This window comes from Miniopterus natalensis, chromosome 7, assembly GCF_054644295.1.
Source record: "Miniopterus natalensis isolate mMinNat1 chromosome 7, mMinNat1.hap1, whole genome shotgun sequence".
NCBI classification, from domain to species: Eukaryota; Metazoa; Chordata; class Mammalia; order Chiroptera; family Miniopteridae; genus Miniopterus; species Miniopterus natalensis.
The window spans coordinates 59,946,919-59,973,666 of NC_142087.1; the positions used below are offsets into that span (position 1 = coordinate 59,946,919).

The following is a 26,748-nucleotide window of genomic DNA, read 5'->3' on the forward strand; positions in this document are numbered from 1 at the left end:
CCCTCTCCCTTCCTCTCTCTGAAATCGATAAAGATATATTTAAATATATATATACTCATTTTTAAAAATCCAGTGGAAAGCTGCATCACCTTCATTCAAAAGGAAGAAAGGGCATGAACACTCTACCTTGTACGATGTGGACACACTGATTTTGGTGACTGATTGGGAGGAATGGGGTTGGCACTTGGTTAAAGTGAGGTTAGGTTGCTCTGGGATTTCATTTTCTGGACTAGGTTCCCCCAACCTCAAAGAACAGAGACTCAGGTACAACCCCGGGAAGGCAGACGTGAGAGCAGAGTCATGCCAGGGGCTGAGGTAGAGTGCCCAGGAGCTTTGGGAACATGGACGGGTGGGTCCTGGCCCCATCAGGCAGAGCAGACACATAGGCAAGACCTCCCTCCCTTAGCCTCTGTGCCTCCCAGCTCACCATCCTCTGTGTACTGCCAAGTGAGGAGACGAGTGGAGAAAAGGAGGTGCTTTTAACGAGACCAGAAAGCTGCTAGATACCCTCATCTGCACCCGATGCCACTGATGGCCACGTGCAGGGAGAAGTCTGTGCTAGGTCACCTTCAACACTGCTGGACATGGATGGGCCTTAGTCTTGCCTGGTCCAGGTATCCACATGCAGCACTGCGACTGTCTCCAAGACTGGCCCTAAGACTGTTTCTGCCAGTAATGGCTCGTTATTCCTGAAAGCCGAAGGCCACGCTGAGTCTCTTCGCTCCCAGGAGGCTACAGCAGCACTGCCACCTCCTGAACTATCTCAGAGTCTTTAAAGCACCTTCATAGCCCAGAGCATCTCAGAAGACCCTGTGCACTGAGTAAACTTCTGTTAAGCACGAGGGAGTTAAAGGGGAAGCACTCTGACCAACCATCTCTGATAGTCAAGTTATGCTGTCAAATAAATTAGATGACATCAGGCATAAAACTCTGCATCAGCCTTACAACTGAAAACTTTACAAGAGAGTGCAATAGCCCCAAAAATCAGATTCTTACCAGCTACAATCAAAGAATGATTTTATTTTTTATAATTTTTAGAGATCAAATACATTATAAATATTATAAACCTTCAAAAATTAACAGATAAATCATAATTTTCTTTAAAGCGTACACACTGTCGCACAGAAGTGTCACAGTCCGGGATGTCAGTACTTACATCCCCTTCAAAGGAAGCACAAAAAATACCCAGAGCCCAGAGTCTCCATGCCAAATCTGCCCCGAAACGGTCCCTAGCTTCTGAAAGTTTTTTATCTGCAGCATAGGGATGGATTTTGAAAATGGAGAGAAGCAGAAACCAGGACAGCTCTGAGATGTGCCTGTCTGAGATGGACACGTGTGGCCTGTAAACCTGGAGGCTGCACAGGGATAACTTTATCAGACCATGTCCGTGAGGCAGAATGGTTCTGTCCACCTAAAGAACAGCTAGCTATACACTTTCAAATGTTTGGGGAAGCACTGAGGCGGATGTCTGAACAGAAAGTATCTGTTAACCTATCTCCCCACCCCCTGGTAAAGCTCTCAGTGACTGGTCAGACATTTTTAGGTAAATTTCCTTGGCTACAGAAAACCCATAAAATAAAATAAAAATACACATTGTGCAAGTGGACAAACAAAATCAATTTGGAGCCAACAGAATTATGACTATGATGACAGAAGTCAAACTGCTAATTCCTGGGAGAAACGACAAGAGCAAGAAGACAACAGAATAAGCCAATGTTGTTACAGACAAGCTTCGGTAATGAATGAACTGTTAACAACAGAAGGCACATGGCTATTGGAAAAAAGCCAATTTTCAGTTGTCTCCTGACCTGACCTAGTTTCCACGAAGCAGTGTTTCAACAGGTTTGCTAGCTTCATTTCCATTTCAAAATGAAGAAATAAGCAGGGAGCAGAGAACCAAGTTCTCTCTCCCCTTCGCTCTTTCTCTCCAACAGGGCCCTCAGATATCTAACCTAGCGTCTATAAAGAGTTGCAAACTTAATGTCTACAGAGGCCAAGTAAGTGATGTGAATGAGGGAATAGGCTGGGATAGGATGAAAGGGAATGTATGCCTATTCTGAACTGCAGAGAGCAAGCCCCGTTTATATTCTCCACATGTGTACCAAAACCCATGTGTGCCCAGCAGGCTCACCACAGACTGCCAGCATGCCACCCCCGGTTTACACGGCTGGCTCCTTCTCCATGTGGACACTCGGCTGAACGGAAGTGCCCTGGTCACCATCTCTGCTGTCCACTAGAATCAGCATCAAGTGGTCACATTTTAGACAATGACTTTCTTTAATTCAGCATCTTATCTCCCTTCTGAGAGAAATAACACAATACTTTTAAGCTGATATATTTCCCCACATTTGAGAAATGCAGAAATTTTCAGTCTGTTTTACTTAAAAAACAACAACAAATGGGGGTCAAAAGTAAGGGTTCTACATGATTCCCAAAGTAGTTAGATCTGGCACAGGATCCTTGACACTTAAAAAAAAAAAGAAAAGAAAACAAGAGAGGGTAGAGGTGGAGACATACAAAGAACCCCGTCCTGAGGTCTTCTGAGATGACTAGGATATTGGGCAACTATGAGTAGCTCTGTGCCCAAGTGGAACTTAGTAAGTTTATCTCATTGGATGAACATAAAAACTGAAAAGTCCACGTAAAGTTTTAAGATCTCACACACACACACACACACACACACACACACACACACACGTGCACATGCATAAGAGAATTACCTAGTGCCTCTGACTTGCATCTCAGTCAACTACTTCATTGGCCGAACTGAGCTCCACAGTGAAACTGAGCAAAGTTACTTGTGCAACAGCAAAGTCAAATGTAAACATAAATAGCAGCGGGTATTCCAAGAGCCTCAGTGTTACTATCGTATATTGTCCAAATAATGCACTTCTGGGTAGAGACTGTTAACAAGAAGAGCCAGGAAGCTTTTCCCATCTTGGAGGCAATGGCCAGGATGCTTTATAAACTGTGCAGCTTGCGATATCTGATCCTGGTATTCGACATACTGCTTACTTGATGTCAAGGATTCCAGTGCACTGAGAGCCTAAAAGACAGGGAAGGCAAGAGGATTAACCGCCTGGGTGCATGTAACAGGATTCCAGCAGGTGTGGCACACCTATCGTGACCATCCGGTACAACCATGAGCCTCTGGGGAAGCTATGGAAGTGGAATTAGAAGTGCCAACAACAGGCACTTATTAACCAAACACAAAAGGAGGCCAGCAACCCAAGCTTCTGGGCTTTTGCCACCTTCTACACACAACCTTCCCTCTTCCTGGCCTGTGCTGCTTCCGAGCCCTTCCCCACAGAGAGCCACAGCTGCAGCCACACTGGCCTTACTGCCTGTCCCCTTCCCCCACCCCCCAGTGCCAGCAGCCGAGCCCTCCCCACCAGCTCATCGGCTGCCGCTCTTCCTGGAGCCCCAGCTGGAAATCACAGGCACTAGCTGCCTGTGAGCCCTATTTAATTTGCTGTTGGGTGTGTTCTTACATAATAATGTTGTATTAAACTGTTTAACTGAATGAAATGCGGAAGAAACCAGCGTCCAAGCGCTGCTGAGGGTAAGCAAAGAGATCACTCTATTAGTCAACAAGCATGAAATGGAGACCGAGTTCCTCCAGCTTCTGCCCACAGAAGCGACAAAAATGTATCTATGCCTTTCTTCAGGAATAAAGAAAACACTTTTAATTCCATAATTTTAATTTTTCCTTCCTTCATAGAGGGAGAAGAGAAGAAGAAAAAAGATGCATTTGAAGAAAACAAACAAAAATCAGAAAAATGGTTCTTCGGTGTGAGGAATTTTATTTTTCAACTATACAAACCCACCCCCAGGATCCTGAATGTGAGCTGTGAAGTCCCCCCTCCTCCCCTCTCATTTATGGAGACCACTGCACTAGGGAATATAGACTAGAAGATGACATTTGCTTGGCTCAGTAAACATGGAGGGAGATATTTTTGAGGATAATAAATGACCTGGCAGCTTAGAAGTACATTACCAGGGGGCTGAAGACAGAATCCTAGGGTTGAAAATAAACCACCGAAGGAATTTTGGTACCATGCTAACTGCTGTGTGAATAGTCAATCTAAGAACGGGAATCAATGGGGACAAGCACTCCCAACCATAGTGTCCACGTGTCTTTCTCTCCCACTTTTTTTTTTTTAAATTTAGCCCCCAAAGTGGTCTACTGTGAGAGTTTGCCTAAAAGTAGTCATTTTATAAAAAGATGACTTTTTCCAAGTCTGAAAATCCTGATGACAAGTGTGCAAGGTGCTGAGTGTAAAGAAATGCAGGTGGAGAGGCAGGACCTGGGAGGCGTGGTGGCCACAGTTAAGGCAGAAGCCATGCTCCAGGTCCTGGTGGCCACAGAAGAGCAGACTCCTCAAATACACCCTGAAAGCATCACACTGATTTCACAACCAGCCCTCGGGAGACTCATCTATCGACTTGTGATGGTTCACATGTGACACAGGGGTTCAAACAGCAATTGTCTAGTCAGTTCGTGACAAGTCTCGGTCATTGTACAAACAGATGCTGATGAAAAACCTGCTGCTTGTACCGCTTGATCTTTGCTCTTAATAACCAAGATACCTTCCTGAATGTGGCTGCTGGAGACATCACAAAACTGTAGAAGAAGAGCTAAGGGGCAGTGTGTTTACCATGCAGAGACAGTACTGCAGAGCGGCAAGTGTGGGCCTGGAAGACAGCCTGGCCGGTGAATCCCGAATCCCAGCCCCAGCTCATCAGCTGTGAGATTTGGGACAAATTACTTAGCCTCTTGCTGTCTCCATTTCCTCATCCACAAAAACCAGGATAATAAAAGCTCCTATGTTATAAGGTGGTTATGAGGATTAAATGAATTAAAGCTAACTCATCAGCATTCAGGGAGTTAAAACAGAACAGTGCCTGGCGTGGAGTAAGCACTGAAGATGAGGCCATCCTTTTCTACTGCGTACCTCTGCACCTGGCCAGCCTGACGACAGGGGACAATAGTTACAGGAATGGGACCACTGCCATGTGGCCTTCCACATTTTTAGAACAAACTATAATTTCTCACAGGTGCCATTCTGTCCCTGTTAGGTTTTTCCAACACTGGCCAACAGTGGTCAACCTCAGGACTCACAAAACAGGAACCAACTCCTTGGTTCCAAGTAACAGCTCAGCCCACCTCCATCATTCTCAGCTGCGGCCACTCCTCTGTGCCAGTCCCCAGCCCCCTGCATGTGGCAGGTTAGCACACATCATATTCGTCAAACCAAATTCTATCCCAGACTGGCTTGCCCATGGCCTTGCTTCTTCCACAATGGTAGTAACAGTGCTCCTGGCAAGAACCTTTACAAAATGTGATTTAAGATCTGAGGCAGGCACACGTGGTACCTATTTTCCAATAAGGAGCGTGCATTAAGGGCATGCTGTGTCATTGTAAAGGCCGCAGCGGCCACCCCCACCACCTCACTGGCCTGTTCATTGTAAAACTGTTTTTACTGACCTGCTGAGCTTTCAAGGTGAGATATAATTCAGAGCCAGGCTTCAAACGGATCTGATCCTCGGCAGGAACCTGAACTGAAAGGAAGGCCGCCATGCCTCGGGCAACCACTCGGAACCTTGGGCGTCAGGGAGAGGTCAGAAGTAAACGACTATTAACATAAGCATATTCAAACAAATAACATATTTTCTATTTAAAAATAAGACTAACACATTTCCAGACCTACTGCTGTTTTTAACCTCTTCAGGAAATTCTTAAATATGATCAAGAAGGAGCCTTAATCTTCCCTTCTATTATCACTGCCCAAACAATTTAAGCATAATTCAGACCCATGAATGAAAGTGTTGGCAAGATGTAAATTAACTGGAACTCTCCGACACTGCTGGTGGGAATGTAAAAAATGGTACAGGTGCTATGTAAAAGTTTTTAGTTCCTCAATAACTTAAACATAGAGCAATTCCACTCTTGGGTATATACACCCAAAAGAACTGAGAACAAGTGTTCTAACAAAAACATGTAAACAAATTTCACAGCAGCACTAATCACGATAGCCAAAAGATAGAAAAAAACCCAAATGCCTATCAACTGCTGCATGCATAAACAAAATGTGGTAGAGTAAATCCATATAATGGAATATTATTCTGTCATGAAAAAGAATGAAGCATCGATTCATGCTAAAATATGGATAAGCCTTGAAATTTTATGCTAAAGGAGAGAAGCTAGACATAAGAGGCCAGATACTATATGATTCCGTGGATGAGATGTCCAGAGTAGGCTATACACAGTCAGTGGTTGCCAGAGACTTGCGGGAGAGGAGAATAGGGAGTGACTGCTTAATGGGTATAGGATTTCCATTTGGGGTGATGAAAATATTCTGAAACTAGAATAGTGGTGATGGTTGCAACAACATTGTGAATACACTAAATCATATGTTTTAAAATGGTTACCATGATAAATTTTGTTATGTGTATTTTCCCAGAATTTAAGTGAATCAGAATCACATAGTCCTGATAAATTCTACCATAAACAAAGAAACATGATGTTAACTGGTTTGGATTAAGTGGTTCCCAAAGTTGCAACAACAGGATGAGCTATTCCACAGGAATGCTGACGTCAGAATGGTATTAGAACTCTTTCCAACACTGATAAGGGCTTTACACAAAACCAGCATGAAATACGTATTAGGAGATAAAATGGGAGGCTAACGGCAAATTCTTTCATACTTTGGACTTTTTAGCAACAAAAGTCTAGATCTGTTTCTCACTGCTTATCCTTTTTATCAGTTAATTTTAACTCATCTTGACTTAACAGCTTTAGCAGACTGAGTCCCTGCTGGGACCGGGATTACCCTGAGAGAGTGCCTTCAGTGAGGCAGCTGACAGGAGTATTTTAACCTAATCCTACACACCATCACTGGCTCCAAGGCAGGTGGTCAGGTTACAAGGTCAAAACACAACAAGAGATACTACTAAAAAAAATTTTTTGAACACAAAACCAAAATTGGTTTAAAAATGGGAAAAATATAAACATGATTTTTAGAAGGAGGACATGTAATTAGGCTTTGATCATTTTTTCCTTAGTCCTTAAAGGAAACCTGGCCCCTAAAGTATCACAACCCCTAGGTAGGTGCGGATGCCGAGGCCCACTTAGAAAAGCAGTGGCAGGTGCTTTCTTACCTATTAGACAGGGGTGATTTCCGGCCAAATCCAATTGCCCCCAGAATCCCGGAGCTGAGCCTTTCTTCGGCCAGCAGGCTCTGCCTGCTCTGAAGCAGGAGCAGAATTCGAATGACCGATTCTGTCAAGACCGAGTCATTCTGTTCTGTCTGAATCAGGGACAGCTGTAGGACTTGGTGCCACCACAAAAACAGCTTTGCCTCTTCCTGCATAGACCTGGAGGAAGGCCCAGGAGGAAAATGAAATTAGAAGTGGATTTTCTTCTACTCCTATTTAACCAAAAGTCCACATTTGAGTTTTAACTTTAAGGGGCATTTAGTACTTTTAAAGCTTAGGCTACTGGGTAACAGTGTTAATAAAGTAAGGAGACTGTAACAGCTACCATTTACTGAATATTTATCACATGTCAGACATTGTGTGCGAGCTTTATGTTCTTTCATTTAATCCTATAACAACCCTATTAGGTAAACACTGTTACTACTACTGAACTGGTAAGGAAGCTAAAGGTTGGTGCTTCAAAATGCCTGTTTAGAACATTAAAAAAAAACCTGCTCAGAAAATTAGCCCATGCAAATAAAAGTCTTTCTAAAACAAGTGTCCCTGTACTGCATAGCCTTGTTTGTTTGTTTCACTTGGTTCTGTGAACTTAAATGAGCACTGATGTCAACCCTACATTGCAAGTTATCTAAACCTAGTGAGTCCAACTCAGCAGCCAGAGGGCCAACCCACCTTGGATACACCTGTTCCAACCACTTGCTTAATGTGAGGAGCACCTTCATTTCATTCCTCAGCGTCTGTTCGCTATTTAAACATTGTAGCAAGTAGACATAGAGAGTCAAGTAACTGCCCAGGGATAGGCACTCCTGAAGAAACTCTTCTATGGTGAGCTCAGGAACTTGAAGGGACACCAGAATGGGGCCCCATCCTAAAATCTGATTGAGGGAACCTAGGAAAGAACACCAAGAGGAGACAGTAAGATAAAAGCCAGGTTCAAATTATGGAAGTACTCTAGTGAGTCTCTTCACTTTAAGCTTCACATCAAGAAGACATTGCCCACCATGGCCCTAGAGGCCACAAAAGTGAAACACACCTTGAGCTTAGACTGGAAAGCATCCTGCTAAATGCCCGTGCCCTGGCTAGCCACCAGAGAGGGCTAAGAAATCAGGATTCAGTACTGTATTTTCATAAATCAAATTTCTCATCTTATTATGATCATTAAAATCCCCTGTAGACAGTGCCTGGCCCAGTCATCTAAAAGTCCTAACTTTAACATCATTTATATTATGAAAACGTACGCTTTTCCAAGGGAAATTATTATTACTCTATCCGTCGTATTTTTACTCATGCTTAGTTTGACTCATATCTCAACAGAAATCCCTGAAAATGTTTCACAAATTAAACAATTTTGATTTTAGTAATACAAACAATTTGGAGCAGGAGTGTCATCCTAATGGTTCTCAATTCTTTGGGGGGAATTAGTGTGGGGTGGCCTGGTGACATGAACAGCACCTCCCATGGGGAGTCATGGCTCAAAAAAGGGCAGAATACAGGTGCTTAATGGCATTCTCTCTCCAGTACCCTTCCTTCTTGCCTACTATGCACGCCATGATGTGTACCTGGATGTGAGCTGAGAAGTGCTCTTCTGAGTAACTCTTCTTAACCAGATCAGGTTGTTTCCAGAATGTGAGAGTTTAGAGATGGAGAATGAGAGAGATACAAGGAAAGTGGTGGTGGTAGTGTGTGGGGAGGGAGGAGGTGACCTCTTCATAATAATTTAAAAGACGTGAAAAAAAAACACACAGTAAAAGGAGTCCTAGGAAAATTCATTTTAACAAGTGAAAATTAGTACAGTGGGTCATTATTATATAGATTCTGGTTTATAGCATTTTCTTTGAGGACTATGAATGGGCCTGTGACACACACAATTTGTCTATCAAGAAAAGGTTGACCCGATACTCCAAAACCAGTAAAATGAATTAGAGGTTCCCTCCCCTGAAACGTGACTGCACCAACAGACATGGGTCAGAGGTTCTCATGCTAAGTGCAGATCTTTACGAAAAAGACAAAATATACCTGAAGCATCGACAACATTTACAGAGAGCATGAGATGATGGTCTCCTTACCTTCTTTGAAGTAGGCAGTGATACAGGCTTCCGTGGTCTCGGCCATGTGGCGGACAGAAGCCAGGCTCTGGCAGGCCGCAGTTAAAAGGGGCAGGACCACCAACCCGTGCACTTTTTGCCCAATCCAGGTCCGGATACTGCCCCGGAGGAACTCTGCCGTTGGAATAGTCGCGTTGTTCATCATCATCAGGACTTCCATGAAGAGACTGCTGAGGGCCATGTGGCGGGTCTGGCTGTCTACGTCTAAGGGGACACAGATACACACTCGTGAAAGGTTGGAGGAAAGGTGATGTGACTGTGATCAGGAGAAAATGGTGCTTCCATCTATGTTGCTCTCAGGCACATTTTACAATTCTGTGGCTGATCTCAGAGACCAGAAAAGAGACTCTGGATGGTATTTAGCCTTTAAGGATAGGATATGGCACATAAGAGCAAAGCAGGAACTACTGCCAGACCCTTGGTTATAGCAGCATGGCTGAGCAATACTTTTAATAAACAGATATAGCAAGCTGGTGTGAAAGATCATGCTCATGCTCAGTTAGCCATTATTCCCCAAACTCGGCTCATTGGAAAACCAAATACATAGATCTCAGCAGTCATTTGGTAAACTAATTAGAAATAGTACCTCCACCAACACGGTCAATTCTAGAGGGGTTTACACAGAGCAGCTACTGTTTAAAATGAAATATAAAAGGTGGGAAAACCTTTTTAAAGACTCCTAATAGCAGCTCTTTTATTTATTTGCTTTTTTAAATAAGAAAAACAGACAGACTGGTAATGTAAACAGTTCTTTCAAAAACAAAAATAAGATATGAAAGATAATAATAGACAAGAAAAAGAGCAAATTCATTTTATTTGATAACTGCAAATGAGTCGGTTACTAAGGTGGATTTCTTCTTAACGTTAAAAAATAATCTTCACTGAGAGAGTGTGGAGAAACTATTCAACAGGTATAGTTTTTGCCATTTCTAGCTCTCCTTGAGTTGGGTACACATTTTTTAATGGAATAGGGCTGTGGCTTTCTCACACCAGCGCTTCAGTATTTATGTCAATGGGAGTAGAGAGGTCTTACTCATCACACCCATCAGAACAAATTCACCAGCTTGTCCAAGATTAAATAAACCCTAATTTAAAGTCACTATAAGACCTACTTATTATCAAACAAGGACTTTAAAGGCTTATCTCTGAGTATCAACTGAATAGCAATTTGAATTTTAATTTATCTTTTAGTTATTACTCATGGAAATAAAAATGACTGCAATAAGCCTCCTAACAGATCTCACCTCTTCCCTTCCTATTAATCCACAGAGCCAATACATGTTTTCTTAAAAATCAGATCTGATCCCATCATTCTTCTAAGATCTTTCTAGAACATCCTTCTTTCCTTTGCCTGGTGAGCTGTATTCAAACTTCATGGCTCAATCACATGATCAACTCTAAAAGTTTCTCCAGTACTGTTCTCTAATTTTTCTTTCCTTTTTTCCTTTTAACATTCTCTGAATGTTGTGACTTGCTGAGCTGGTGGTAACCTCTGGGTGATTATCTTTTTCCATACCTACAGTGTGTACTTGAAACAGGTACCTCCCTCTCTACATGCCCAGCACATCCAGCTGAGCCATTCAGACTTCCTACAGTCTTACTGATTCTCTGTCTACTGGATCTATCAATTAAGTGTGAGACGTGTCAAAAGCTCTCACTGTGAGTAAATTTGACATTTCTCTTCCTAGTTCTGTCACTTTTCACTTTATGCATTTGCCACTGCTTCTCTGGAAACAGAAATGACTGTATCTTGACCATCTTCCTGATGTCACAGTGCCAACGGACAACGGGAATTCTTTCACTAAATAAATACATGGCCTCCCAGTGGTGACTTACCAGGTGGGTTAAAGACAATGATATCATCTAAGAGCTTAGACATTTCCTGTTCTAGGATGGCTAAGGTGATTTTTCCATTTTGTTCCAAGGAGCTGAGGAACTGAACCATCTGATGAATGAAAGCTCGGCACTTTGGAACTGCATCCTGACAATAAAAAAAGAATCATTTGAGCAAACCCACACAAATAGTGTTAACGGAGTATTCCCTGGGAGCCTGGCTCTGCACTGACTGCTTTGGCAGGGAGTGCAGAGGAGAGAGCAGGAAGTCACGCAGCAGAGTTGTCTAAGGGCCTTGTGTCTAGGGATATGCAAATCTGTGGCAACACTTAGACTACATTCCCCCAAATTCTGGTAGAACACTCTTCCTTTTTTACTACATTAAAACATTAACTACACACTAATTACTTGCCAGGCACATTTCCAAAAACTTTTATGTTCATTATCTAATTTAATCCTCACAACAACACTTTGAAATAATGCAATTATTTCCAATTCGGAAGTGAAAACCAAGATCAGAATGGCAGTGAGTAGGAGACCAAACTCATCACTTCCCTGCCATGCTGCTGCTAATGACATTCTGATCACTAAACCACAATCTTTTTGGCCTCTTGTTAGCATGTGACACTGCTAGTAAGTAAAGGCTTACCAAAAGAGATAAATAAAACTAAAAGATCCAAGAGGCCAAAATAGGAGCACACATGATAGACACCTCCCACTTTCTCTGATGGGCTGTCACAGCACTCATAGCACTCATGCTATCACCAGCCCTGAAGAACACTCTGCCTTTTAAAGCACCCACTCAACTTACAAGATGTTTCTGGCTGTCAGTAGGAATGGAAAGGCCTGCAGCCACTTTTAGGAGCTTCACAATTAATTCAGCAGAAGATTCCTTAGCCAGGAGGATGGCAGGCTGGTAATGGCTGCTAAAATAACCTAGTACACTCTGATACGACACAATATCCACAAGGTGCCACGAAAGGGAGCTCGTCTGCCCAAGGAGACTAAGTAGAGGCGAATCCTAAAAATGAAATACAGTTCTTTAGTTCCAGAGCTCCCATTTTCCAGAAACATGTATCTCTAATTAGTCTCTGAAGTATCCACTAAGATGGTCTATTTGATTAGCATAGAACAGTTAAGACATCAAACACGTGTCTACTCAAGTTAGGAATACAAGTAACCACCAAAGTCTTAGCAAAAACACATTAAGATTTGTAAGTATTCAGAACCTAATTTTCAAAGGGGCTTTCTGATCTGGTTTTAGAACTAGAAATTAATACGATGTAAAATAAAATTGTTATATTCTGTGTCAGTGTGGTTCCCTTCATAAACTAGAGTTAGATTATATAAACTATCCAAGAAAATCAGGTACCTAGTTAAAGGCACATCCCATGTGCCGACGAGTCACACTGATAGAGACATCAGGAGAACAACTGAAAAATGACAGCTCCATAGAGAGTGTGGATCCAGGGGTCCTTGCCAAGCTTTATCATAGGTCTCCAAACTTACCGGTTGGTCAACCAGTTGATCTTCTTTTGCTAATAAAATCATCATGAAAAGGAGGCAGACAACCATGCTCCGGGTCTCAGGGAGGGGACTGGGACTCCAGGCATCAGAGAGCACACTGATCCAATTGACTTCACAGAGTACAGATCCCAAAAATAAGAAGCAGCTCTTGGGGCTTCCACGTTCCACCTGAAAGAAAACAAATCAAAACCAATGTTTTGCTTTAAGCTATCTTGGAAATGTATATAAATCAATGTTTACTAAATTATGTTTTTAAAAAATAACATTTTTTCCAGATTATAAAAGTCACCCATAATCCTGCCCCCAGGGATTTGGAATTAACCATCTTCCTTTCATGGACAGTATGTGCCCATTTTGCAGCTTGTTTGGAGCTCACTGTTTATTCTTCTACTTCTTAGCAGGAGAGGAATGAGCTTCCCCAGCTCTAACCAAATGGCAACTCCCTGCCAGAGTCACTGGTGCTGAGGGGGGCTATCGCAGTCCTCAGATGTGCTGGGACAGGACAAGGCTGAGATCTACTAGTCAATAGTTCCCACAGCACAGTGTGAATCACCATCTGGAGGACCTGTTAAAACACAGACTGTGGGTTCCCACCCCTGGAATTGTTCATTTCCTACGTCTGGGGCGGGTGCAGAAATCTGCATTTCTAACAACTTCCCAGGTGGTACTGATGCTGCTGGTCCTAGAACCATACTTTGAGACCCACTATACTTGTATATATACATCAATTGCCTTTTTAGTGTAATGTTAAGTTACAAAAATGTCTCCATATCATTAGTCTTTATAATTTTTGATGATGGTATAATATTTAATTAAATCCTATTTTAAATTATTAGGGATTGGGGGTGTGGCAAATATATTATAAAGTATATTGCCAATGTCAAAGTTCTCTTATAAGCCTATTTCAAGTCTGTTTAAAATAAAACATGGCTAGCTATAAACTTTTCCTCTCCAAATGAAGATTAAGAAGCTCCACTCCATTTATAAAATCACAATCGATGGACTTTGGTGATGATTCCTATCCTCCCGTGACCACCATCATTACACCATACTAACTGCTTATTCTTTTCCTTCTAGAGAATGACTCTTAATCCCCCTCTATAACCTGCTCTCTATCCTCACCCTCAATCCCCTCAAAAAATGTACTTATGCCAACAGGGCACGCAGAACTAAAGGATGCCCAGTTTCTGGGCAGGTCAGGGTCATCTATCACTAGACTAAAACTCCTAGAGACAGAGACAGTCTACAGCATCATCCCTTTACAGACCATCCTACTGTTTAGCCTGTCATACGGCTAAGGCTGCTCTCTTCCCTAAATGCCATCTTACAGCACTCCCTTCCACATTCATAATGGTAATGAATATCCACTTAGTGCCTCTCTCCCATACTCAGCTTCGCTATAAAATCATTCTGAACCCTGTATTTCTCTAGGATGGACCCACAGAGGGGGCAGAAGCAGCTCTGGGTGGAGTCTCCATTTAGAGCACTGAAAGACTGTAGTACATTTTATTAACCGTCACAAATAACTGGGCCTGTAGTAATTAAAGCACGTAAACTGTTTCAATATAAATGTGACACTGAGTTAAGAGTTAACACAAATGACGTGATGACCATGAACAAACAGACTGAAACAATCGTATAAAGCGAAGATTATAAACGGTTTTTAAAAATGGAAACTTAATAAGAACAACAGCGCTGCCCGAGTGGTATGTGAGTGACACTGCTGTGCCTGTTTTCTGTAACTATTGCTCCTACCGCAGAGACTTTCCCACACTCAGTGGCACTCTTCCAGGTCACCTGAGGCTTTATATAATTATGATGCATCACTAGTGTTACAATGCACTTCTCTCTCCTACAACTTAATTATTCCCTTGCATAACTGCTTAAAAAAACTAATGGCTTTTACCAATTTCCATTTTGCTTTAATATACCATTTACAAGTAGTAATGATACTATTGTAGAAAACCACACATACCCAGAAAACATCAAGTAGAGCATGACACAGTCATTAAACTATTACTCACAAGACAATATTACTAAAGTCTGCTGACTACCATATTGTAGACAGGCTCTCTTTGGGTTTAAAAATGGTCCCATAAATGTTTTCCAGTCATCTACCAACACCATAAAGGGTTTCCACGGGAGGATGCTTTGCACAAATACCATGCAGGCCCACAGAATGCAGGCACAGCCCACTTTGGCACACACAGCAACTATGCCTAAAATCCATAGTGAAGGGGAGCACAGGCTGCTCCCTATAAGCCAATCTCTCCAGCTGTGGAGAGGGAGGGGCTTACTTTGAAGAAGGCCTCCATGAGCACCTGGTCGGGGTGCAGGTCCCTCCACGGGAGTTTCCCGTAGGCACTATGGAGAGCATACAGGATGAACTCGGGCATTTTGGGCGCTGTACATGCTTCACAATAATGCATCAGGTGTAACCGAAGGGCTCCTGTGTCACCTGGCAACAGCTTATCTAAAACAGAAAAAGAAAATACAGCTCAAGACTTTTTGATTTATCTTTTTAAATAATAGTAATACAAAATATGATTTTGAACTAGAAGTCTAAAACCTAAGGTTCTCGATAACTACACAATTTCAAAGATTTTCGCATGTTGGGGGGGTACTGGTGGCAGGTTAATAATAAAGAATGGTACTTGAATCACTTACTGGGGTAACTGGAATGAACAGCTGGTATGTGGGAGGTAGCTGGGGTGATCAGTTTTCCTTCAGAACTTCTAAATAGATGGCTTTTAAACTCAAATACATGTCCACAACCCTAACTACTTCTAGATATATCCCCTTAGTTGGTGGCCCTCAGCATGTATTTGGTCTCTTGCATTTAGCACTTTGTTCATTTGGCACCTTGAAGGAATCCAATATTCCTTGAAGGGAAATGTTCCAAATAACTAAAGCATAACCCTTGGTGCAGTAAAAGGAGACTGTTAACTGTCATTCAGGTGCATCATTCTAAAAGAAATCTCACACTCTTCTGTGACCTGGGCCACTCGGTATTATCCTCACAAGAATCAATTGCTTTAGTGCCTGAGGAGCTAATGTCAATATAAGGGCCATTTAGCCTAAAACAAATGGTTTCAGCCTTTCTGGTTCTATGCAAAGGAATGCAGCATAGTCAGAGAGAGAGCCACACACAATGAGGAGAAACCTGATGGTGTTTCTCAATACTCACCTTGGGAAAAAGTGAGCATCCACACATGGTACCAGTTGATTTATCATTCCTAACATTCCTGTGTCCTAGATGCCCAGTCCTTACTCAACTCTACAGCATGAAACATTAATGCATGTTTTTAACCTTTTAAGATAGGGTGAAGGGTAGCATTGTTAAATATGGATAAAGACAGTTTTGTTTTAGGTAAGGATGGATACATAGGTACAAGATGTCTTAGGAGGTAATACCTTAGGACAAAAGTAAGCTGGTCCCAGCCCAGACACAAATAGGTTCTGTGACCTCACAACTGAGGGGCAGAGGGAAGGTCCAAGGTTTTAGGGAACAACAGGCAGAGCAGCATGGCTGGAGTAGAGAGAATGTTTTCATTAAGAAGCCATGACACAATGTTGAGATGGCACTGGCCAGACATATTTGAATGCTGAGCTATAACATTACACTTAAAAGTTTCTGAATAAGAATAGGACATAAATAGTATTTTGGGAAAGTTAATCTAGTAAATAGACAGGAACAGAAACTGGATATACGAAAACAGGTGACTATGGCAAGAATCTGAGTTGGGTGGACCTAATATCCTCATAAACCTCCTAATATAAAATATTTCCATACACTAAGTAAAATATTAACATCTTTGAAAATGCATAGTACACTCAGTGGAAGAAAACACCAGGAGCCAAAGCAAAGAGAGACTAGGAAACCAGAGTAGTAAACTGATACTGAAGCCACAACTGCCCTGGGACTGTTTGCTTATGCTGGGTTTTAACAGCACAAGGAGACAGAAGGCAAGATCTTCTGAGGAACAGACTCTCATTTGAAAGGATAGACCGGGGGCAGGGCACCTTCTCTACCTTAGCCTTACTGTGATAACTGAGGACTGCCTGCAAGTTTAGTTTGGACTTAGATTTCATAAGTGTGTGATGTGAGAAACCCCAAACCAAGAAATTACATAATTACAATTGGCAACAAATGCAGACTTTCTCTGGAGGCCTGCACCCTCATCCTAGTCCTTACAGAATCTCCCTAGATAGTCTCTCTAAAGGTGGGCTTAGGATACAAAATTACAAAATACACAGAAAACAAGCCTCTAAGAATAAAGAATCCAAAGGCACATCCAACAGCAGCATAAGCCGCCCCACAAAGGGAATTTCAGATAATGCAATTGTTGCAAGCAGATCATAAAGGAAAGAAGCATGTTTAAACATTTTAAAGAAGTAAAAACTGGAATTTTAAACGAAAGAAATCCGGGTGGATTTGAAAAATAAATAAAATTTCTAGAAATTGAAATGAGAAATTCAATACATATTTTTAAAAGTTGATTAGATATAGCTATAGTTAGAGACACTAAGAAAATTGGAAAAGAAACATTTGCCCAAAATGAAATACAAAAACAAAAAACCATGAAAAAGAAGTCAAAGTCATAGAAGACAGAATGAGGTTAACAAGGGGGACTGACAATATTTGAAAGAGAAAGACTGCGTATTTTCCGTAACTGTTGAAACTGAGATACTCACAAACAAGACAAGAGGTTACAAACTTTACACAAAATACTGTATGAGTGATTTCCTTTGGTTAAAGAAGACTGCCTACTAATTAAAACAAAATTAAATAAAGTAGGAAAGCAGGGGCAAAAAGATTAACTGAATGATTTAGGGACAAAGTGAAAACCAATCAGAGATATAACATCGTCCTACCTTTGAAACCCTCGTGCAATGAGCCGATGCAGTCAGTGAACAGCTGCACGATGCTTGAGGCCACCACAGTATCACTCTCTAGCCAGGGGTAATGTCGTTGGCTGTTTTAGATCAATGAAATGCGCTTAGAAATGAAATACCATGATTACACTACTCCAGGTCCCAGAGCCTAGGGCCTTGCCCAAGTCACAGAAAACAGTTATGTAGCCCTAAAACACATTTAGGTCACTTCCAAGGCTGTAAATTCCTGGAGGTGAATTATAGCTTGTAATTTTCAACCACATAGTTTTATATACTTTCCTTCTTAACCTTTATTCCAACATAATTAAGTTTCAGAAGTGTGTTTTATATCCAATTAAAATTAACAAGGTTTTATATCCAATTTATACCCTTGCTAATCCTTTGCACATCTTGGTTAAATTTCAAATGCCTTAGAAATACACTGTCGGGGGAAAAGGAAGGGAAGGAAAAGAAAGAAGGAGAGGAGAGGGGAAGAGAGGCGGTGGGAAGAAAGGAAGGGGGGAAAAAGGAAGGGAAGGAAAAGAAAGAAGGAGAGGAGAAGGGAAGAGAGGCGGTGGGAAGAAAGTTTCATGTAACAAAAAGATGCCCCAAAATAAATGGATGGGAAATAACCAAACAAAAAACTCTTCATATGAAAATTTTATTTTCTGAACCTGGTCCAGAAAGTTTAATATTAAAATAAATTCCATTAATTCTTCCTGGAAATAAACAGGCAGCCTGCATTATGGTCAGCAAATAGTCACTACAAAATCCTGAAGCAAAGATCCAGGCTCTTTTCTATTTCCTTCAAGGTATTAAATAACATTTAGTCTCATCTTTTTAGTGTTATGTTATCTAAACCTAATTAATGAGAGCATCATCTGTTTTTTTGAAATTAAGTACCAAAATTCACTCAACTTCTTTACCATGGAAAACAGAAACCGAGTGTACAGTTTTGCTTCAAAATTAATATCAAGATAATAGCTCTAATCAACTAGACTAACAACTCCACAAAAGAAAATGTCCTAAGTTTCTTTCATAAAGAAGCATTTTCTAAATTTAAATATGGCCTTAACTTAAAAAAATCTGTGAAACACCATCAGAACCTTAAGTCTATAAATTTCAAGGGAACTTGAATATCTGAAAAACAATGTACCTTTCATTGTCCTGTAAAACCAGGATCCATGGCTTAAAGAGCTGGATGATCACTGAATGCAGGGATCGCAGCACTAAAACAAAGAAAAATTTTTAGACACAAGAAACAAGGGTACCCTGTGTCAATATCATTAACAACATTATATAAAAGAATCTACTTATTATCTGTATACTCATAAACTTATGTTGATATAAACTTATGTTTGTTTGTACATTAAACAAAATGTTTAATGTACCTAAGTATGTTTTCATTTGCTATAGTGGAATTCCCTGAATTGAATTTTTATTACAAAATGTCATAGATAATTTTATAACAATACATTTTTCAAAGATAAATGCTTAAATATTCAGGACCCTTTTCTTAGCAAGATAACTAATAGGAAAAAAGAGTTGGAGATTGAACTCTATCTCTTTGTACCCCGCCCTACAAAGGAGAGGCAGAGACAAGCTGAAGCAAGTGCCTACTGTCTAAGTGAATAAAGGTATGACACACATATGGGTTCACACCTAAGCTATATTTTTCCCATTTCCTCTGCTTGACGCTCAGATAGTTTTATCAAAAGATCCAAATCTCTTAATGTGTCTATTCAAGTCTCTTCTAATGGAAAGTCAAACCACCCACCTCCATATTGCACTCAAACATATTACCTGTTTTGCTGCTAGCAGATGGGCCTTGGGCCAAGCAAGCCATTTCTGAGTCAAGCAGCCTTTTCACAAGATAGCCCAAGAATGTCTTCATATCACCCATGTAAGGACTCCATTTTGAGAACAACCCAAAACTTTTAAAGTCCAATGTGGATAGCCGAAGCTTATAAAAAAAGTTTGAGAGCCACTGTATAGTCTCCATTACCTGGAAGAGAATGGTTACAAGCTGTTCACTGGATGTCTACTTGCAGCAGAGTATTACAGTAGGCTGTGATAGAAGGCTTTGACTTTGCAAAGTTATATATCACAGGAAAAGTAAATCATATTTCAAACTTTTTCTAAAGTAGAGGAACCATTCTTACAAATAAATTTCCAGGTGGAGCCAGATCATAAAAATGTATGAAACTGAGAGCTCTGTGGGACATTGCCTGAAACCCTGGCTGAAGGAGCCAGTGGTACAAGGTTAAGAAGTAGGTGGGGTAAGGTGGGGAGGGGGTAGGCCTGGGCTACTCTTGAACAGATGGGCAAGAATCACACTACAGTGTGAGAGAAAGGTGATCCAGACAAAGAGGGAATGGGGGAAGCAAGTAACTGACAAAGAAAAGGTGAGGGCTCTTAAAGATAATGCACAAACCATCAGTAGATGAGTGGATAGAAAATCTGTGGGACATATACACCATGGAATACTACGCAGCTGTAAAGAAGGATCTCATACCCTTTGGGACAGTATGGATGGACCTGGAGAAAATTATGCTAAGTTAAGCCAGGCAGAGAAAGACAAATATCACATGATCTCGCTTAGATGTAGAATCTAATGAACTTAATAAACTGATGAACAGAATAGATTCAATGACATGGAAGCATAGATCAGACTGACCAATGTCAGAGGGATGGAGGAGGGTGGGTGGGTGGAGGGGGAGAGAGTAACCAAAGAATTTACATGCATATATGCACAACCCAAGGACACAGACAATGGTGGGGGAGAGGCACTGGGGAGGGGGATGGGAGGGGGTAGAATGGGTCATTGGGGAGAAAAATGGACATCTGTAATATTTTAAACAAAAATTAAAAAAATAATAATTAAAAAAAAGATAAACAGCTTTTTAGATACAAATTTTAATTGTGTTCCAATTGTTTAAATAGCAAAGGAAATGGATAAGAAATGCACAGACAAAAACATCACACACTAAAAGCTACACACCTGCTTATCTGACAAGAGAACATCAGGAGAGCTTTGAAGCACGGTGCTTTCGGCAGAAGCTGCCCCCTGCTGGCAGTTTGGGGCAGAGCAGCCCAGGGCTCTCAGAGTGGATTTCCAACACTCGGGACTCAGCAGCTGCTCAGCAGAGCCTTATGGGGCAAGGACAGAGGACAGCAAGTCAGCATCTTTAACAAATTAAATTTTTCAACTTGAATCAAAGAACACATGAATTTTACAAAGGAATGAATATTAAATACAAATCCAACACAATTCATAAAGATCTATGGTGAAGAGACCGAAGCAAAGAGAACCTATTGAAAGATCTACCTGAACACTTGACTTTCTCTGTTACTGATAACCCTGCTGGGAGTAAGTAAGCACAGCTGGAGCCATCTGAGCTGGAATCTGGGAGGAGAATCCTACCAATCGGACCCCAACTGGGTGTAAGGTGCATTTTCTTGGTGGGATAATGTGCGACAAATAATGGTGACAGGACAGGAGAGATTGGGTGCAGATGCAACAGCAGTCTAGGCTTTCTTCAGAATGTGTCATATTTAGCCCTAAAACTCCACTCGTACAATGGGCAAAACCTAAAGCAACACAGAGAGCATGCAAAAGTAGGGGCTACCAACCAGCAGTCTGCTATTTGCAAAGCTCACATCCCAGAGAACAGGAATAATACCCCCTCAGGGCCTTCCCACCCAGAGAGGGCATGAGGATCAAACAGAACAACAGAGGCTCATAGGTGCAGGTCTGAGGGGAAGGATGATGGGTCAGCTGCAGTATACTGAGTAGGAGGAGTCCAGGGGACAGGAAAGGGTTTGTATCCAACTGCTGCCCGTGGTCTGGGTCTTAGGGCAGAGGCCAAGAGTCAAGCTGTAAGTGTGGAAGTCATGCACATCTAGAACGGAGAAGAAAAAACAATAGGCTCACCCAGGGCAAATGAAGAGAGCAGATGAGCAAAGAATGGAATGCCAGGAACCGACATGGTGGCCAGGGAGGGATGGGAAACCAGGAGGCTGGAGGTCATGGAGCCTGACAGGGGTGGTACTTTATTCCTAAACCTTTAATTGAATCACTTTCCCTGGGAAGTAGAAATTTTCTGCTATATGCAAGTCTATGTTTGTCTACATAAACAGTGTACAGTCTCTTAAAAAGGTTTTGGGGGGGAAACATATACTTGATCAAATTTTGAAAATTTAGAATAAAAATTAGCTATGCAAATATGCATCAAAAATTGTACAAATACATTTCCCTATCAGTATTCTCCACCTGCCATGCAACTTCCCTCTGCAGGAAACAATGGAAGCTTGAAGTGATTTGAAAATGAGGCCACACACTTCAGTATTCTTCAGGTAGTCCACTTCATGAGATCATTAACTTACTCCTTAAATAATTTGTTAAGTAACACAAAGATTTGGCATAAAGCAAAATTTAGTTTTCCATTACATCTATAAATAGTATAAAGTCTGAATGAAAAAGTAAATACTACCTCATTTTTGAAATAAAATTCCTGTGTAGTGAAATTCTAAAAATAAAAAAGCCTGCATTCTTTATTTCTCCTCTAATCTCCAATACTCCAATGGGAAACTACTGAAGGGGGACAGAAGCAGTGGGAATGTGGAAATTTTAATACTGCCCTTTCCCTTGGCAAACACAAATACAGTCTATCATTATATAGAGATAAAGTTCATTTGCAAAAATTAGGGGGGAAAATCCCTAAAATGTATTCACTGTTTTGAACTACAGAGAAATCAACTGTCACATAAAGAGCAGCTTCCTTTTCTCACCAAATCTGTATCAGCAGAGTAATCAAGCTCACTTCTACCCCATTCTAGACACCTGGAAAGTCAAGGGAGAGAGACGGGTGCACAACTATGGCCTCCAACACCAAAGGCTAAGTGCTGCCTTGCCCAATCAGGCCCCTTTCTAACATTTCGGACAATAAATGACCATTTTTACAGGTAGCAACCTTTGAGGCACTGCTCATCGAGTACTTGAGGTAAAAATCAGTCCCTCTAAACTCCTGTACACTTGTATCATCCTTATATTTTCGGATGCAACCTATGGAATGGTGTCCTATTATTCCCCACAATCTAATCAGTCACTTACTTTGCATCAGCAGCCTGAGAATGTCACTGTACTGGTCAGGGAACTGGTAGAGAAGGAGGTAAGTCCAGTGCTTACAAAAAAGGTTAAATGGCATCAAAATGTCTTCATCTGGCTCTAGGCCCCAGGCAGTAAGTGCCAAATGAATGGACTCCAGAAGCCTGGTACGATCAGACAGAGGGGGTTTAGTGGCGTTTAACCATTGCTTAAGATCGAACTAAAAAGAAAAAGAACAAGAAGCAATTTTATTGACACTTGAAAATTAACTGAAGTAGAGCAGAGTCTGTGCAATTTAGTTTAAAAGTCAAAGATTGCCCAGTGCTGAGATCACCTTCCAAGATTCCCAAACTATACATGTTCTCCCCATTACAGATTGAGATCAGTCCTAAGCTCTAAAAAAATTACTAAGTTTTATGACTCACAGATGTCAGAGAAATACAACTGAAGACAAAATAGCTAAGGCTCTAAAATTCCCAACTTGTAAAGTAAATTCATCGCCTTGGTCTGAGTTAATTAACATTCTACTTAGAATAAAGATAAAGGCAATATGCTTAGATGTGGTTTTTCTAAATGTGAGACTTGGACATAGTACAACTCATTTATTGAACACAATTTAGGCATCAATTCAGGATCATGCAAAAGGACAAGTCCGCACCAAATGACTATGGTGAGGATCAACCCCAAACTGCTGCTGAGGAGGGTTTGGGAGCTCGGACTTCTTTAGAGTAAAGGTAGGCTGTCCCGCACAACACGACCGACACCCCAAAAGGGCAGCTGTGGCACTGGGCTGCTTAAAGACCATGTACAGTGTGAAAAGGGCCTGTGAGCCTAAGGTCTGCCTACAGTCCGCTCCAGAGGGACTTCCATGTCTACGAGCGGGAAGCCAGCATAGTTTCTACATTTCAACAATAACGTAGGGATTGGATCACATCTCACCTTGGTCAGCAGCATGAAAATCATGTCACTATTGTCCTCACTAAGAAACTTCACCACTTTCTCATACAGATGTATGAACTCCGCAGGTGCAGCATTGGGAGTAAAGAAAGGAGACAAAAGAGAGCAGAGTCTTCTGTTCTTCAGAATGGTCTCAAGTACTTTTTTACATTCTGATTTGGTACCACTGATGAACACCTTGAAAGAATAAAAGAGGAAAATGTCATCAATTCTCCATTCCCCAGCTTTTATTTAAGCAACCAAGTTTTAAGGGGTAATGTGTAAGGTGAATAGAATTTTCTCTAAATGAAAATATAAAACAACCAAATCTAAAAATCAGCATAGGTAAACCTATCACTTCCAAGGTAGGTAATATTAAAAATCTGCAATGTATCTACCATGATTACTAAGTCCCAAAGTGATCCTGCATTTGTCAAGAAAACAAAACTTCTAGGTTATAGATTTTAATACTTTTAAAAAGCTAACTTTATGTAATTAATGTATAATCAGGATAACTTCACATTGTTTTAACTTGGTTCTAATGTTGAAAAGTACTAGAACATATGTGAATATTTAAATAATCTTAGTCTCGAAGGCTCTGATAAACTGATCAAACACAGAAATAATAAAGGACAAGGTTGAGAAATTTGAATTGATAAAAATTTTAACTTCTGTAAGGCAAAAAGTATATAAAATTAAAGAAAAATGACAAAGTAGAAAAATTAATTTATAACAAATTCCAGATAGCAGGTTAATAGTCTGAGTTGCTCTTTGAAAAGCAATCAAAAGACAAGAAACTCTCCAACAGAAAATGTGCAAAGGACAATAATCAGAAAATCACCAAAAAGACATAAATGGCCAAAACATATGAAAAGTCATGCAACTTAACAAATACTTAAAGAAATATGACTTAAAGTAATTAACAAAGTATCACTTTCCTTATTAGATTAACAAGACTTAGAAAGAACAATCATTCCTACTGTAGGCATGATATGGAGAATAAATTCAAGCCCTGCAACGACAGTGTAAGTAGGCACGAGCTTCCATGGCGGGCAGTGTGACGATATACATCAAATGCTAGTCCCTTTGACAGAGTAATCATACTTCTAAGAAATTATCCTAAGAAAAAAGTCCAACGAATTCACAAAGATGTGTAAGATTATTTATCTCAGATCTATGGTAGCAAAGCAAACAAACTACCTAAATATCCATTCAGAGGGAACTGTCTCAATTCATTATATTACGCCACTACATATTAAATACCCTGTTAAAAAAAGACTCATAGGGAACAAACTGAGGGTTTCCAGATGGGAGGGGGTTGGGGTGAAAAAAATGAAGGGATTAAGAAGTATAAATTGGTAGTTACAGAATAGTCATGGAGATGTAAAGTACAGCATAGGGAATATAGTCAATAATATTGTAATAACTATATATGGTGCCAGGTGGGGTACCTAAATCATCAGGGGGATCACTTCATAAATTATGTAATTGTCTAACCCATATGCTGTACACCTGAAACTAATATAAAATAATATTAAATGTCAACTGTAATTGAAAAATAAAATTAAAAAATAAATTAAAAATAAATACCATGTTATAGGTCTGTATTTATTAACATAGAATAACATCTGAAAAGATGTGTCTGAATGAAAAAAAACAGGTTACAAAATAGCACTAGTGTTTTTGAGTGTGTTATATGTACCTATCCATCTATGTATCTGTATGTAGGGATAATACATCATTTTCACATATACACACACATACATAAGACAAACAACAAAATGTTAGCTGTGTAGTTAGGATTCCAAAAAATTAGCTCCATAGAGTTAGGATTCTGAAAAATTTTTCTTCTTTATACTTTCTGCACTGTCTGCATTGCTTATAATAAGCAGACATCAATTTTATAATCAGGGAAAAAAATTTTAATCTATTTTAATATTTTCTCAGCATCACGTCCTTATAAGTATCTAAGTAGTCATCAGTTGAATTTGGGTGAGAGTACTTGGTTCATCAGTGTTTACATATTTTCCAACAAGTGCCTTTTTTATTACAACACATTTCATAAATCTACATGGCTACATTGCCTTTGCTCTTGTTAAATATCCATATTTTAGCCCAGCCAGGCGTGGCTCAGCGGTTGAGCATTGACCTAGGATCCAGGAGACTGAGGTTCGATTCCCAGTCAGGGCACATGGCTGGGTTGTGGGCTCGATCCCCAGTCGGGAGCCTGCAGGAGGCAGCTGATCAATGATGACTCTCTCAGCACTGATGTTTCTCTCTCTCTCCCTCTCCCTTCCTCTCTCTGAAATCAATAAGGATATATTTAAAATTTTTTTAAAATCCATATTTTAACAGTAAGTCAAGTAAATAAATAAATGGCGACCAAGAATAGCAACTGGGAGGCAGCAGAGCTTCAAATGTTGAGACAGACAACCCAGGATCCAGGTCTCAGCTCCAGCATCACCAACTGTATTCTTTAGGCAAGTCACTAATCTTTTAGAGCCCAGTTTTCTCATCTTTAAAATGGGAATGATATCAATCATAGAAAGTCACTGTGAGGATGAAATAAAATAATGAATCAGAAAGCATTTTATAAACAATCAAGAGTTTCAGTGACGTTATTGGTAACAACACCAACAACAGCATAGGATAGAATCTGATGTCTCCCCAGAGGCCTTCAAGTATAAAAAATTAAATATTTCTTGTATGAGAAGCAAAATTCTATACCAACAATTCTAATCACATCTTGAGAAGCCAACAATTGAAAGGGGCTTCTGACTTAGGTAAGACTCTGAACCTACAAAACAAGTCTGAAGTCACATATCTAATGAGAATACTACAGGGACTCATTATACCTGAAAAAGGCTAACAGCACAGATTAACGTTACCTGTCCCAAAATCTCAATGCATGAAGTAAAGAACTGCCTTGTGGGAGGATGACGCTGGGTCTCATCACTGACGTAATCCACAACAGTAAAGAAGAGGCCAATGCCAACCTTCTGAACCCCTGGGGTAGGCTGCAGCTTGTAGGTATTCACTAAGGCACTGTGGGAAAACAGGTAAGAGGTGGTATACAGTATGAGAATCCAAACTCACTAGTGTTTCTCTGATACTCTACATTTCTTAGGCAATATTCTTAAGAGTGCT

At 40.6% G+C, this 26,748-nt stretch overlaps 1 protein-coding gene across 2 annotated transcripts in view; it reads right to left on the minus strand.

Annotated features, from left to right (window-relative positions):
* Positions 1-2,675: 2,675 nt before the first annotated feature.
* EPG5 (ectopic P-granules 5 autophagy tethering factor) overlaps positions 2,676-26,748 on the minus strand; it is an 81,644-nt gene continuing 57,571 nt past the window's right edge. Inside the window, exons 29-44 of one of the 2 annotated variants that reach the window (XM_016225042.2) lie at positions 26,490-26,646; positions 23,605-23,799; positions 22,672-22,885; positions 20,560-20,708; positions 19,362-19,563; positions 18,715-18,787; positions 17,559-17,659; positions 14,981-15,156; positions 12,666-12,851; positions 11,968-12,177; positions 11,160-11,304; positions 9,285-9,527; positions 7,891-8,107; positions 7,162-7,377; positions 5,489-5,603; positions 2,676-3,046 (exon numbers count right to left, since the gene is read on the minus strand). In XM_016225042.2, the coding sequence (XP_016080528.2) occupies positions 2,864-3,046; positions 5,489-5,603; positions 7,162-7,377; positions 7,891-8,107; positions 9,285-9,527; positions 11,160-11,304; positions 11,968-12,177; positions 12,666-12,851; positions 14,981-15,156; positions 17,559-17,659; positions 18,715-18,787; positions 19,362-19,563; positions 20,560-20,708; positions 22,672-22,885; positions 23,605-23,799; positions 26,490-26,646 (2,782 nt within the window). In that variant the 3' untranslated portion in view covers positions 2,676-2,863. The remainder of the gene's footprint in view (positions 3,047-5,488; positions 5,604-7,161; positions 7,378-7,890; positions 8,108-9,284; positions 9,528-11,159; positions 11,305-11,967; positions 12,178-12,665; positions 12,852-14,980; positions 15,157-17,558; positions 17,660-18,714; positions 18,788-19,361; positions 19,564-20,559; positions 20,709-22,671; positions 22,886-23,604; positions 23,800-26,489; positions 26,647-26,748) is intronic. The other variant, XM_016225043.2, reaches the window with a different exon arrangement.